Here is a 15,134-nt window from a genome sequence, read left to right as displayed (position 1 = left end):
TTGGTTCTTGCGCGAGTTCTGTATGTGAACTGCCAATATATCCCCCACTTCGAGTTTCATATCCTACATCTGTGAAAATGGGGCTGTTGGAAAGGGTCCCAGAGAGTCATACGGCATGACAGTTCATGGCCTCACTGAGTGCTAGTGCTCAGAATCGCCCTAAGGTGACAGACATGTGCTCAGGCATTTAAGGTGTCATCCACACAATGCCTGAATGTGTGGATGAACAGCCACCCATCTCTCCACTTCCATCTCTCCAATGTACATTCAAACGTACATTGGGAAAACACGTTCGATACGCACCATTTTGAAACACGCAAATATTAAATATACTTGAAACTTTTTTTATCTGAATGGTTTGGAGCCATGCAGAAATAGCCAAGGTGTGAGATCTAGGTAATATAGCATTTTACAAAACTACGTTTTTGAACTCTGGAGAAATTGTCAAGATCGATTACACACGGAAGTGATTATGGTATGCCAAATACATCCAAAGTTTCCAATGGAAACTAGCGAAAAGGAATCACGATTCTCAAACAGGAGCTGTTGGAAAGCTCGTCATGATATTTGACAACGTTTGTTTACTTTATTGTAGAGGAGCCCATGAGAGTCAGGCAGATGTTTGCAAAACCTGTATGCTCATGTTGGATGCTAATCCCAAGTTGCCACCATCCCAGATGATTCCCCTGAAAACAACTACGATTTATAGCTAATTCCATTATTCCATGTATTCAGAGGTATCTTTTAAAAACATTCCTTATGCTTGAAAGGACTTGTTTGTCTAATGGTCTAATGTGCAGTCAGCCATAGGCTCTGTCCAGGAGTTCATGTTCTAAGCCAGGTTCTGGGGAACTAGTTCACCAAGAGAACAGAACCATCACCTCTGTCCATTAAACGAAACACTCCAGCCCTGAGAACCTCAAACTTTCAATGACTAATATACGCAATTCAGAATCCATACACTTGCTTAATAAGTCCCTATCAGTCATTAATTAAGATACCTAGGAGTCCTAATTGGCTTGAAAAGTCACATTTCCAAGTGAAGGACTGCTTAAATTAAGTGTGTGCTTTGCCTGGCTCTGGACCGGGCAAATGGGAGATCAAAGGGGTGGGGGGTGGGGAGGGAATCCAACAACAACAATTTTTTAAAAAGCCACAATTTGATGAAAATAATGATTACCTTACTAAATTATGTCACTCAAAATTCAAAACAGCTGGAGCAATTCTGATAGACTTACATGGAAAGCAACACAAAATGGCAGAGCATAAAAAGCACGATCTTTTACGACATCATGGGAGAAGCATATTGCTGCCTTTTAAGATATTCATTGTAGTCAGACTGTGACAAAATTACTTTGCTTCAACAACAGCAACACAACGAAGCTAGAAAAGTGTTAAGGAATTAATATTCAAAAGTGATCTGTGCCTTGGGCTGACAACTCACACTCCTTTAATAACAGGAAAACATCTCAGAATTTGTAAGCTCATTGGGAAAACAGTACTGGCTGTCATTTTTTTCACAGAAAAAAATTGCGTATTTGCTCTCCACATTTCAATTTGGAAAATTTGGAGTGCTAAACTCAAGCTCTAAGTTATAAGCAATGCCTATTAATGAAAATATTTACCAAAGCCTTTAGCAAATGCAATTGTGTAAATAAAAGATATCTATAAATAATATTCATATTAATACTTAAAGAAACTTACTGTTCTACTGGTAACTTCTACATCTGTGAAACAAACATGCTGCTATTCAGTTCATCTATTGATAATGGGGGTATCTATAGTAGTGAAAAAGATTGTAGATTAAAATAGTTTCTTGAAAGAATCCCATTTATTTTGTTCACTGTTTGGACATGGCAACTAAAAAGCATAATTAATTTTGCAGAAAATTGAGACATATTAACCATATCCACTAATAGTTAATTTTGCAAAGCATGGATTAGAATGTGGCTTATTCTCCCAGTGGATTAATGCTCTGTGTGCTGTGTGGTTATCACACTTGTAATTGAAGCAGCGGTGGAATGTGCAGTCTTAAAGCGCGGATACCACCTTAATAAGGCAAAATGGCCCTCATGTTACATGATGATTGTTATATGTATCTCATGACAATTTGGAGACTCTCCCCCAGTTTAAAATTTGTTTTGGGACTCTGCCTGTAAATACCTAAAGTAAATGAAAATCACAACAACACAGGCACATCTAATGCCCGTGTGAGATCTCTGATGTCATCACTGAGTGTCACCGAGTGTCAGAGCGTCAGTGTGACATCTCTGATGTCATCACGGGGTAATGGTAAGGATATCTGAGCCCTGGAAAGAAGTGCATTATTTGGCTTTCTTTCCAGCAGGTGTGAAGGTAAAAGGCGATGATAGTACTCAGTGCAAGTTCAAACACAATAACCAAAACAATGGTAATAAAATAAAGCAAATTCTTCTCTTGACCAATGAGGAAGCATTCAAGGAGTACTTCATATATGTGTTTGAGGATTGGTGTGACAGCAGCAATCGTGAGCATAGTATAGGAAGAGCGACCTCTGGTAACTAATTCAAAATGAGGAAACTGCTGGTTCGTTGCAGGAAGATACACAAAATGTAATGACTCCTTAAGAAACACACAGGAGGACGGATCAATGTCTCTCGCCAATCCCAAAGGCATATACGGGGCCTTACCAACATACGGTCGTTGTCTGGGTCTGAACAGGTAAAAGAAATAGCCAAACCTGATTGCCTGTAGCCGCCGCAGCGAACGGAAGGTTGGTGGCAGGTGTTGTTGCCGCAGACACAGTGGTAGGAGGCGCGCCGTGCATCATGGGCACTTTCAGTAGGAAACCATGGAAGCAACACACGGGAGGGTGGAGGGTTTATGCAACCAGGACAGAAACGATGGGATGGGGCGTGGTAGGTACCACAGCAACAAGCCATGTGACATCATCGTAATGGACACACCAGGGTGCAACATGCAATCACAGTCAGTGCAAAGCAACACAGCATGGAAGGGGGAAAAATTTAAAGAGAGAAAAGGGGAAAGCCAATTATAGTCACCATTGAAGAAAATGGAATCATTCTCAACAGCTCGTTGTTCAGCAGAATCCCATTAGATAGCTGACTTAAAAGGCCACATTGTCGGAAGGGGTTATGATGAGCGCATACGACAAAAGCTGATTTTACCAAGGCTAGCTATCAGAATACCTAGTCAAGCAGACAAGTGACTGGGAGGCACATCTGAAATGTGAGTGGGAAAGTGTGAATTGGTGCTCGGGTTCACTAACTTAGAGACCTGAGTATCATCACTAGATTGGCAGTGCAAAGAGACAGTTACAGGTAGACTTACCTGATCTACATACACGCACACATACACACACACACACAAATGGCAGTTTGATTGGTGGTATATGGTGGGCAAGTATATGAAGAATACAGTGGGCTATGCACACAGGTGTTTAAAGTACACCTCTGGCAAATCCCTTGGAAACCTAGGCTGCTTGTCAAACACACACATGGGGTCCTTCCTCGTAAACATTCGACAAAACCGTGTCTTCATCGCAATTATTAAAGCAAGGACTGTAGGGCTAGCAGCTGTCACATCTCTTTCAGGATTTTTTTTTCCCCGCTTTTTCTAGTTTGTATCTCATTTTAGAAGCTTTTGGGATGCTTTTCTCGTTTCTAGCTCATTCTGGAAAGCAAACTAAGGAATTAACGTGTGAATGGTACGGCGCGACTGGCGAGCGTGCATATATAATAATTTATGTCTACATCTATTGAATTCAGATTTTCTGAAAGTCTACAGAGTAAGTAAATGGCCTGGAGAGAGGAAAATCAATATACAACAATGTCACAGAAACCACAAATGTACCCCAAGCGGTGATTAACAGAAATCCTGTAGTCACCCCTTAAGCATATCTCCAGTTACCCATTACCTACAGACATCACTTAGTGTATCACCTGCCGATTCTAAAACCACCCTCGTTTGCCCTTTCGGAGCACACCAACTATACCAGAAGCAGCGCGCCACTGAAGCATGCAGAGCTCTTAGGTGAAATGATGGGGGGCAGAGTCACAAAATGTGAAGACAGAGATGCAGTTTACCAACTTGCAGAAGTCTGTTCTAATCATACGCGTGTGATGCTCCTGTTAGTATCAGTGGACATGGTTTACCTTCTACAGGGGACAGCCAACCGCTCCATAACTGAGGCCCCACCTCCAAGGCCAGGGGTCAACCCTTGCTATGTTCGTGAGTGCTACTACTGTGTGTCACTTTGATCTTTTTGTTTCAGTAAACCTGTTTGTCCCTTTGGGGTTCTGCATCTGCTCTGGTCAACCAACAGGACAGACGTCAGGCTGTGGCAAACTCTCAAAAACTATGAAAAGTCTTGGATGGATAGGACATGGGGGGTGAGGGGTGTGGTGGGACAATTCCTCCCTGTGTCTGTGCCCATGGGCTGGAGGAACTGCGAACTCCTACAATGCAAACAAGTCTCTTTCTTCTCTTCTTCAGTGTTAGTGACGGTAAAAATGGTCTTGAGACGGCTACCAGATGTATTGGTGACTGATTAAAGGATCCGTGGGTAGATTGTTAAGAATCACATATCCCCAAAGAGTCATTTTGAAACGATTCTGTTGTGCCTGGTTCCCATGCACCTGGCACTTCCTCCCAGAACACCATGGAATTCATCCCAGAACACCAGAGAAGGCTCTAGCTTTGCCTAACTCATCCCTTGTCAACGTAGAGTACTGAATGATTAAGATCTCCTGGATAACTTTGGTGGGAGGAGGAGGGGAAGAACTGTTTTGTTAGACTTTACAAATTACACGTTGAAAGCAACAAATGTAAAGCTAAGAATGAAACTTCCCATTCTGGCTGGCTAAGGAAATGCTTCAAAATATTTCAGCTGCAGTTTTTAGGATGAAAGGAGAGAAATGGCAGGGTCCATATTGGGCTCCAGTGGAGATCACCTAGGACTCAAGAGTGTAGCACTGTCGTCATTCTACAGAGATGTGAAACAGACAGCACCCTATTAAATCTTCACTGTCCAGAAAATGTTCAAATGGTGCTAAACTATCAGCTTTAAAATACAAAAGTGCAGAATTCTCTTACTTTCTTCCTATTTGGGCCGAAGTACCCTAATCTGCTTATAGCTTAGCGTGCAACTGGCTTTCTAGGATGTATATACATATAAATGACTCCAATCATGGTCTATCTGCATTATAATAGCAGGAGAGGGAAAGGTCCCTAGCCACAGTGTTGAAACTAGAGTGAGAAGCAAGTACCTTCTTGCAACTTTTGTCGTTAATATGCTTGGCCTTCCATAGAGCAAAGGCAGACCACAATACCATTTCCAAGCTTCTTGACGTTGTTTCCTCTCTTCTTTGTGCCCTGATGCTTTCCAAATGACCCTTCCTCCCAAGCCAGTGGGCCGTGAACCACATCACCCAATCACTCATCTCTTTCACAGTCATGACAGAAAAACACTTTTTTGGATTAAAAAAAGGTGAGAATGTTTGTACAAAACCTACCAACGCTTGAAGCGGGTGCCATGCACAGTATTGGCCCTGTCCACCATGCAGAAAAGCGTGAAAAGTAAAGGAGAGAGATTTCATTATTAAATCTTTACAGAGAGAAATCATTTTTAACTAGAAAGATATTCTTTGCAATATTAATTAATGAGCACATGCAAATCCAGTAAACCCCATGCTTACAATTACAGCTTAGTTTTAAGCTCCCCAACCCTGGTAATCAAAGTAATTCTTGGATTCTTAGGTATAAAAATGAACATTAATTTTTTTCCTTAAAGGAATTACCTCGCTTAAATTGCATTTAAATTACCACAGCCTCGTCCACCATAGGCTTTTAATCAAGAGGGGGCACTGAGCCTGACAGATTTAAATTTTGTTATTAATTGAGGGGAAAGGGATTCTTCTGATATTTCGTTCCTAAGTCTAGACTTTACCTTAGCCATATCCAGCAAAAAAAGTCTAAAAATTATAAAACTTCCGTTTTTAAAATAAAGAACTACTGTGGTTAGTAACTAAAGACTGGGTTTTTATGGTTTCCTTCTAAATTAATTAGGTGATTAATTTACCAATTAACCAATGGGTGTTTTCAAGTGTAGGTATACAATGCCATGTGTTTAGTATGTTTATGTAATTAATAAGGCTTTCTAACCTAATTTGAAAGTATGTCAGCTTCATTTAATAATAGTTTCCCAACTGGGGCATTTATGATTCTTGTAAAAAAAAATCTACTGTACTCCCAGTGGTTAGTATTTTCAATTTATTCCTAAGAGACTATATGATCATTCTTAAGTACTGAACCACAGGAAGAACAGTATTTCCCCTTATATATGATATTTATTTGAACAAAATTTTCTGTTCAATTTGGTACAAAACCATTATGCTATTACATACATTTGAATGTAGAAGGTAACAAAATTTCCTGTATAGTATCAGGAAAATATGTTAAACTGCTCTATTTTTTTATATTAATTGATATAAGAGTTAAAGGATAAAAGTATGTGAGATATATATACACATACACACACACATGCTATACTGTCTTATAACTACATTATAAGTTCAAGGGTAGTTTTATTATCACTATCTTTGGCATATCAAAGATACACAGATTATGTATCGTTGCAACGCTGAAGCTGGGAAACACTTTTTTCTTTTTTGAGGGGTGACCAGTGTCTTTTCAAGTGATACCTAAGAGTCAAGGAATTAGTTTGAGACCGAACCAAGGGAAACAATCATCAGAAGCAAAAACTAAGAAATGCTAAAAGGAAAAATGTTGACAGTTTTTCCTCATTTGATTTCAAACCATTACTCTTAAGGAATCATAGAAACATTTGGTCCTATAGACTGGCAGATCAAGTCTAAAAGCCTTATTTTATTTCCAACCCAAACTCCCACTGACAGTGCTTGCTCTAAAGCTCTTTGGCAGCTGGCGTGCACTGTACACATTCACAACATCGCTAGACTCGCGCGGCCCAGAGCCCTGTTCTCACCTGCAGGGATAAATGCTGGCTGCGGGAGCTGCAGGTTAGCCAGAGCCTGCTGGCAGTGGAAAACACTGGGGTTAAAGACCGGAGTGGCACCATTGGTCTTTTCAAGTGCCGATCTCTTTGGTATCAGTTGAAGCATACCAGGCTGGAGGGCCTGTGAGGGAGGGAGGGATTAATACATAGCACCAGAGAAAGTAAAAAATGTACTCAAAGCGAGCAAGCAGCAGTTAGATAAGGCATGGCCCGGGAACCCTTTGCCACCGTAGCCTATCCACTGAGCAACTGACTAGATGAGTACTTAGTTCCAAATGGGAAATAAACATACAGGGGAAAAATCCTGATTTTCAACTTCACTCATTTAGGCAAATAAAAAGGGGCCTCCTCATTTGACCAAGATGTGACCTGAAGCTTAACAACAAATAATCATTTGAAATTAACACCTCGGGGATGTTCATTCCTGAATCTATTACAATGAGATGAGAAGAAGCAACAGATAGAGCAGGAAAGGGATTTTTGCCAGCTCAAATTCCAACATGGATCTAGGAGATCAGTGGTATATAGGTGATAAAACAGATGTCGGGAGTTCAGAGTCTGATACTGTAGTTCCATAAAACAAAATCCAAATTATGGAAGAGCTTTGGGTCCAAATCCAGAACTGTGCTTGTCCCAACTAACATGTAAGGGAAAAGGAAGTAAATTCTTTTCTTCCCCACCACCCGCCTCACCCAGGTGATACAGTTAGCAAAATGCATGCAATTCTCATTTATAGATGCTCGCTGTGCATTTCAAGATGTATCACTGGCTTCATTAAGTCCTTGTCAGGTTTAATTCTAAAATGCATTAGAATTTAAAATCCTTCTTTCATGTCTACACTTTTTTCAAAATCCCACTGTGCTTATAATACTCAGTCAAATTTGCTCCTGATCAGATTCACTGGAGAAGTTTGACATGACTTTTAACATTTTTTTTTTTTTTTTTTTTTCAAAAAATACCTGGCTTTAAAAAAAATTCCCCCGGTGAGAACTCCGGTGTGCTCCAAATTCTTAAGGAGACAGAACCCTTGTGTTGAGTGACTAGCATTCTATATGCCAAAAAGAGGGCAAGCCATGACCTCCTTCTTCCTGTGGATCTTAAAGCCTAAAGGTATCTCTATTTTCCTTTGGGAACTAAATATTTACCCTTCCCCTCTTTTGCTTTTAAATGCGTGCAAACTGCTTTCGGTGAAGTCAAGCTGAGCTACGCATGTGAACATGAAGAAGGTAAAAAAAAAAAAAAAAAACTTTACGAAGCATTTCAGCTTTGAATCTTTAAAAATATAGAAATCTTACATTTCTTTCTTTTTTTTATGCCTGGCTTCTTTTATTTATTTTTTAAATTTATTTTTTTAAATTAACATATAGTGTATTACTAATTTCAGAGGTAGAGGTCAGTGATTCATCAGTCTTCTATAACCCCCAGTGCTCATTATATCATGCATCCTCCTTGATGTCCATCACCCAGTTACCCCATCCCTCCACCCATTCCCCTCCAGCAACCCTTAGTCTGTTTCCTATGATTAAGAGTCTCTTATGGTTTGTCTCCCTCTCTGGTTTCATCCTGTTTTATTTTTTCCTCTCCTCCCTATGATCCTCTGCCTTGTTTCTCAAATTCCACATATCAGTGAGATCGCATGATAATTGTTTTTCTCTGACTTATTTTGCTTAGTATAATACCCTCTAGTTCCATCCACATCATTGCAAATGGCAAGATTGCTTTCTTTTCTTTTCTTTTTTTTTTGCTGACTGAGTAGTATTCCAGAAAGCTTATATTACTTCAAGAAGTCTCCTTTACTTGATCTTACCTTAAACCAATTCTGGTGGCCAATTTGCCCTTACTGCTAAGATTCTTCTCTGATCAGTTACTCAGAAAGTAATTTTATATTGATATTCACGAGTACTAAATGAAGGCCTATCAGGTAATAAATAGTTAACTCTCTACATGGAAATTTGGGGCTGACTTGTATGTCTTCTACCAAACACACCCAAGTCAGGAGAAATAGACACATACATAGGAAGATCCTATGACTGAGCATGAAACAGGTGCTCAATGGTATAAGCAAGAAGTCCCAGGCATATGAGGACCTTTCCTCTTGGGGGCATACTGCATTCCTCCTCTCTATTACAGACCCACACTGCTTCTAAACTCTATGCCACCAACAGAAGAGATCAAAGAACGGGAGGGTTGAAACCTGCACTGAACATTCTGGAGACCTTGCTATTTTCGTAGCTTAAAATCCCTTCATTTGAAAGAATTTAAGACAAAAACCACTTGGTAAAGTTTTTTCAAAATTCATCAAGAGATTGATTTCCAGATCAAGGAAGAGAACTGGTGCTGTGTCCTTCCATCTACCCTCCCTGGGAAAAATTGAGAGAAATTTGGAGTATTTGCTTTAGAAAAAAGACATGAAGAGTCCCACTCCTACAGAATAAGGACTGACTTATTTTGTATAATGAAATAAGTGTTAAGTTCTGGTGATGGCAAGGTAGATTTTGACTCAATGTGAGGAAAACCTTCTTCACAAATAGAGATGTTTGAAAATAAATATATCTCTTTTAGGAAGAGGCAAGTTCCTGTCATGGGCTTCAGGATCATGTGGGTGAGTATTTTCCTCCTCCCCTCTACAGCCCAGAAACATGAGATTTCATCAGGGTTTGGTCCCTTATGGGGATTATTATACCCTATAACATGAGGAAAGGCTCACATCAAAAAAGAAACTGCAAGTTGCTTATCAAAGTCACGGACAGCTATGACCAACTTAAATAACCCCAATTCCTATTTCTCAACCCATCACACTGGAGTGTTGTGCGTTACTAGCACAGCATCCTTACTAGCAAAGCATCCCTCATGGGGCCAAGAGGTAACTTATTGCCTTTGTAGGTTATTAGAATGAGTCAGGCTATCAAAAACCACTCAAAAATAATTTCCTGTTTAAATTATATAATTTAGCCTTCCTCTAAAGATGGGAAAAAAGCACAGTCGATGAAAAATCATTAGTAAAGCTTTGAAATGATTATTTTGAGAAAATTTCAGTGAATGAAGCAGAATAAACAGGTTCTCTCTTCTCCAGCTCATAACCCTATTCAGAGTGAGATCCATTCATGACCATCCAAGATCATGGTTACAAGGGTATTCGACAAGCTGGGAAACATACTATCATTACCCCACAATGGCCCACAACACCTGCCTCCTTCCTACTCACCATAGCAGAGGCAGCTGAGTGGTTCATCTGGTGATGAGCTGCCCTGAGTTTGGCTTGCAAGTGTGCAGGAGGATGAAAGTACCTGCACTTCTCCCGGGTGCATCGCCCCTTGATGTAATCCATGCAGATCGTCACAGTATTATCACTTGCCTCAATCATGGAAACATCCGTAGGGTGAGCATAGCGACAATCGTTCTCACCACGGGTACAATTTCCACGCTGGAATTCTCGGCAAACCTGAAATTAAAACAAAACAAAACACACATCACACTGATGCCTGGAAGGTGATTAGCTTTTATTTATTTGCCAGCGAGTGCAAGAGCAGTAGTCTACGTGATTTTGTCATCCATTTAGGAAAAATCTACAAAGCTGAAGGATAAGGTAAAGCCATAGTCACTGTGAGGTGTAAACCTAGACATTTCTAGTCCTAGGGGAAAAAGCACTCCGCTCCCTCCCAAGGAAAGTTGTCTGTTTTCCTTACGTTGAAACAGAAGTGCTTAAAAGGACTGTGGAAAACCACTTTATAATCTTCCAGTTAATTCACAGCCTGAAGTGTAATTAGCCAAATTTGCAAGAGGGGGCTGTTTTGCTCAAGTCCAAGATGAGTCTTTATCACACAAGCACGCAATCTTTCCCAGCAAAATCGTGGATCACGACTGAGCTACATGTCCAATCAGATTGTACTACGATACACTGCCAGGCACTCAAGTTCAGCTAATGGCATTGACTCTGTAGGAAACGGACTAGCTATTTCTTTCAATCTATGAAGAATGACAAGAGAAGACTGAAGGACTTCCTTAAATCAAAATGCTCTTTGAAGTTTCTTTTACGTTGCCTTTTGGTAGGCGGGGGGTGGGTGGGAGGAGATTTATTATCTAGTCCATCATTCTTAAGATGGAGAAAAAGATTTAGACACTATGATACTCGTTTCACATTCTGCATTCATAGAGTTAGTCTACGTTTTTTTATCCGCCCCCCCCCCCAAGTTTGATTATTCTAGCAAGTAGAGACTCATTAAAAATACAGTTCATTGCAGTCTCTAAAGCAGAAGCCTGGGGAAAAGGAGCGTTCCCACCAGGCTTCCTGTTCCACAGCAAGTCCGCGGCTGGGCACGCTAAAACACTGTTTGACCTGTTGTACAAGCGGACCAATGTCCTTCACAGCAGGGTACAACTGCATAGGAACACCTTTACCGTTTTCCCGAGGCTGTACTCCCTAAGCTAGAAACCCAGGTGCACTTATTTTAGGCATTCCCAACCCCGGGCTCTGAGTATGTTGCTTTGTGCATGAGGTTAGTATCTACCCTATAGGTATTTATATATTTCTCCAATACCTCCAGTTTATCCGAACGCATCAGTTTGGGACCAGCAGCTGCTGGCAATGCGAGAGGCGGGTTTCCAGAAATCAGAACGGGGGCATTCGGTATAAGCTCAGCAGGAACCAGGCCCATCCCAGGATGAGGTAAGTAAGGATTGAAAGCCATTCCAGGATTAGCCGCAAGTGATGGATTCATAGGAAAAGAAGTCTGTATGTTTAAAAGAGAAAAAAGGTATTAGAGGTAAATAGTTTCTTTCTGTTATTTACACAAGGACACATTCTTTCGAAAAGCCTAAGTCATATCCAAATTTACCGTTGTTTCTTCTGGTTTCTTTTTCGTCTCATATTAATTCCCACATAGGAGTTGCTTTAAACCAACAAATCTCATTGAGTAACAAATTTATTGGTAAACTGGTCAAACCAGGCACACAATTTTAAGTCACAAATTAGCCACATTAAGTCTTCTTGATGGAATGTCTTTGAAAGGTGTCTTCCCTTGTGCTTCTGTTTTTAACCTGAAAACCATGCCACCAATGATATCATACATGCAGGCAATGTGCCTTGCAGGCCGACTTCAGGTTCTCCTCTTTCCCAGAGTAAAAACTCTGTATTTGAACCACACAAGAGTACTCTGTTTTAAGTCTCTTTTCTCTCTGACGTTCATAGTAAATTTCCCACTGAAGTTACCGTACTCTTTCTCCTGGATACTTTTTGCTTTTTTGCATTTTATAAATGTGAGAACCATTATTACAATTCTCTTTAAAAACTACTGAATTTAAAAAAAAAGATTTATTTATGTATTTGAGAGGGAGAAAGCAACTTGAGTAGGGGGAGGGGCAGAGGGAGACGGAGAGAGAATCCTCAAGCAGACTCCTCATTGAGCACGGGGCCGCCCTGGGGCTGGAACCCAGGACCCCAGGATCATGACCTGAGCTAAAGGCAGATGCTTAACTGAGCCACCCGGGCCCACCCTTATTTACTTTCAAATAGACATTTTTGGTTATCCCACCACCACCTCTGCTCCAGAGTAACTACTCCATTTCATGAATTTGAACAGCTTAGCTTTGGCTAACAGCTACCTGTTAAGCAGCCTGTAAGCTCACACATTCAGTTTTTGTTTTGTTTTGTTTTGTTTTTAAGATTTTATTTATTTATTTGACAGACAGAGATCACACGTAGGCAGAGAGGCAGGCAGAGAGAGAGGAGGAAGCAGGCTCCCTGCTGAGCAGAGAGCCCAATGCGGGGCTCGATCCCAGGACCCTGGGATCATGACCTGAGCTGAAGGCAGAGGCTTTAACCTTCTGAGCCACCCAGATGGCCCACACATTCAGTTTTTTCTTTCATCCTGCCTATACCTCTATTATAGTCCTTTCCATCAGGGGAGCTAACAAGAACCCATCCATGGGGTTTTAAAGAAAAAAATTCCTAGTGGGTTGAATCTGATTTCTATTTATAGCCTGAAATGGTCTGGACACTTAAATATGTTTCAGATATTCACTCGAACCTAAATTATTTCCTAAATATTTGAAAATATCAGAAGGTTTTCCCTCTGAGAACCAGAGGTATGGAATTTCAGCTTCCTCTGAGTCTTTAAACGCCAACAAGAATGGTGGACACAACTGATTCATGAATAACAAGATCATCTAGACACTTATTTACCCTCAGTGTCTCTAACAGTATTAGCTACTAGGGTAGGAATTCCCAAGAGCGAATGCACAGTACCTAGGAATGACCAGAGCCTAAGGAAATGCCTCTTAGAAGTCAGTGATTGTCTCTAGAATGGTGGGCCCTAGTCTGCCTTAATCCTGGACTTCCTGGAAAGCTGTAGACTAGTCTATGATACTCCTCAGGAAATTTAAAGCCCTCTCGGAATTCACCATTGGTGCTCGGCTCCAGACTACCCACTATCTAAGAGCTTATGTTCTAGGGTAACGATTGGCAAACCGCAGCCCCTGAGCCAAAGCTGGCCCGCTTGCTTTTGGATGGCCAGATGGTGAGAATGCTTTCTACATTTTTAAGTGGTTGAAAAAAAGTAAAAGAGGAATAATATTTCATAACACATAAAAAGTAAATGTATATGTATATGAAATTCATATTTCAGCATCCCTAAATAAATTCCACTGTCATTAGGAGACTTGTATTAACAAAAAGTTGTAGATAATATCCTCAACTTTGCCTCTTGTCCCATGAAACCTAAAATATTTACAATTTTGTCGGGGCGCCTGGGTGGCTCAGAAGGTTAAGCCTCTGCCTTCGGCTTGGGTCATGATCTCAGGGTCCTGGGATCAAGCCCCACATCGGGCTCTCTGGTCAGCAGGGAGCCTGTTTCCCCCTCTCTCTCTGCCTGTCTCTCTGCCTACTTGTGATTTCTCTCTCTGTGTCAAATAAATAAATAAAATATTTTAAAAAATACTTATAATTTTGTCATTTACAGAAACCATTGCTGACCCTCATTCTAGAGGATTCCAAAGAGTAAAGCACTCTGTCAGTCTCTGGAGTAAAGCACTAATTTTGTATGTGCACGTATAGAAATTTCATACTTTTGGCAAGATTCTGCAAGTTGAAACTAATACTACAGGATTCACTAAAATATTTTTTAATTATTACTAAATTAGGATTCTTAACTATTTCTTTATACAATGATAACTAGTTGGTAACTAACAATGGGAAGATAGATGGAACCTTGTAAAGGTAAAATTTTAGGAGTGTTGCTCCACGTGTTGAGTCTTAAAGGATTCTGAAAAATCTTTGCATTGTAATAGAATTTAATAAAAGACTATGCTTGAAATACATTCAAGGAATGTTAACTTATTATTTAAATTGGGTTATCCCTCAATCTAATACAAAGAAATAGAAGTGAAATGCTATGCTAAAGCAATCTTTGTGTCTGCCCAATAGCTTAGATCTGTTTGTAGCTACTTCAATAATATCCACGGTCAATTACAATTACCGTTGGATGAATGCAAAATACTTTAACTCACTGAGGCTAATCCTGGCCTGAAGTCAACGTAACTGAGGCATTCTCTCTCTGAGCTACTGTCTAGAGGTAGACGACCAAACATTTTCATTTATAGGATGGCAAACATTTGGTAACGATTTGTTGACTTGATTTTAATACCAGAAAAATAACACTCTTAACTTTGACTAACATTCATAATACCTAAATTTTATTGCTCATTGGCAAGCATTTATATAGTATAAAAGGAAGCCCTGTTTGCTGTCACCATATGAATTTCTGTCCTTAGATAATCCCCAAGCACACTGAAATGTACAATTTTCATTTCCCTCAGACTTGACTAACTTCACGTGGAGCACAACTGAATAATCTTGGTTTCAGATTTTTGCTGGGTCGTCTCTACGCTCTCCGAGTGCTGTTCTGCGGGGACTGAGATGGCCAAAAGGCACACTGCAGGAGGCCCTTGGAACCTCCAGACTAGTTAATTGGTCCCTTAATAATAGAGACTTGACTTTGCAAACAGACGCAAGCTGAGAGTGGTGTTTATGTTCTAATCACACTTGTTAATGAATAAGTCACTGTGGCCCAAGAGAGAGCTAGGGAAAAAAAAAATCAAGGGTCAA

General features: G+C 40.3%; 1 protein-coding gene across 2 annotated transcripts in view; it reads right to left on the bottom strand.

Annotated features, from left to right (window-relative positions):
- Positions 1–1,721: 1,721 nt before the first annotated feature.
- LOC111162155 (muscleblind like splicing regulator 3) overlaps positions 1,722–15,134 on the bottom strand; it is a 56,749-nt gene continuing 43,336 nt past the window's right edge. The window contains exons 3-8 of one of the 2 annotated variants that reach the window (XM_022526346.1): positions 11,572–11,763; positions 10,239–10,475; positions 7,004–7,154; positions 5,514–5,549; positions 2,720–2,814; positions 1,722–1,778 (exon numbers count right to left, since the gene is read on the bottom strand). In XM_022526346.1, coding sequence (XP_022382054.1) covers positions 1,722–1,778; positions 2,720–2,814; positions 5,514–5,549; positions 7,004–7,154; positions 10,239–10,475; positions 11,572–11,763 — 768 coding nt within the window. The remainder of the gene's footprint in view (positions 1,779–2,719; positions 2,815–5,513; positions 5,550–7,003; positions 7,155–10,238; positions 10,476–11,571; positions 11,764–15,134) is intronic. The other variant, XM_022526347.1, reaches the window with a different exon arrangement.

Source organism: Enhydra lutris, unplaced genomic scaffold, assembly GCF_002288905.1.
Source record: "Enhydra lutris kenyoni isolate GAN:26980312 unplaced genomic scaffold, ASM228890v2 scaffoldscaffold89, whole genome shotgun sequence".
Lineage (NCBI taxonomy): Eukaryota > Metazoa > Chordata > Mammalia > Carnivora > Mustelidae > Enhydra > Enhydra lutris.
The sequence above is the reverse complement of the archived record's forward strand: the minus strand, read 5'-3'. Positions and strand labels throughout refer to the sequence as shown.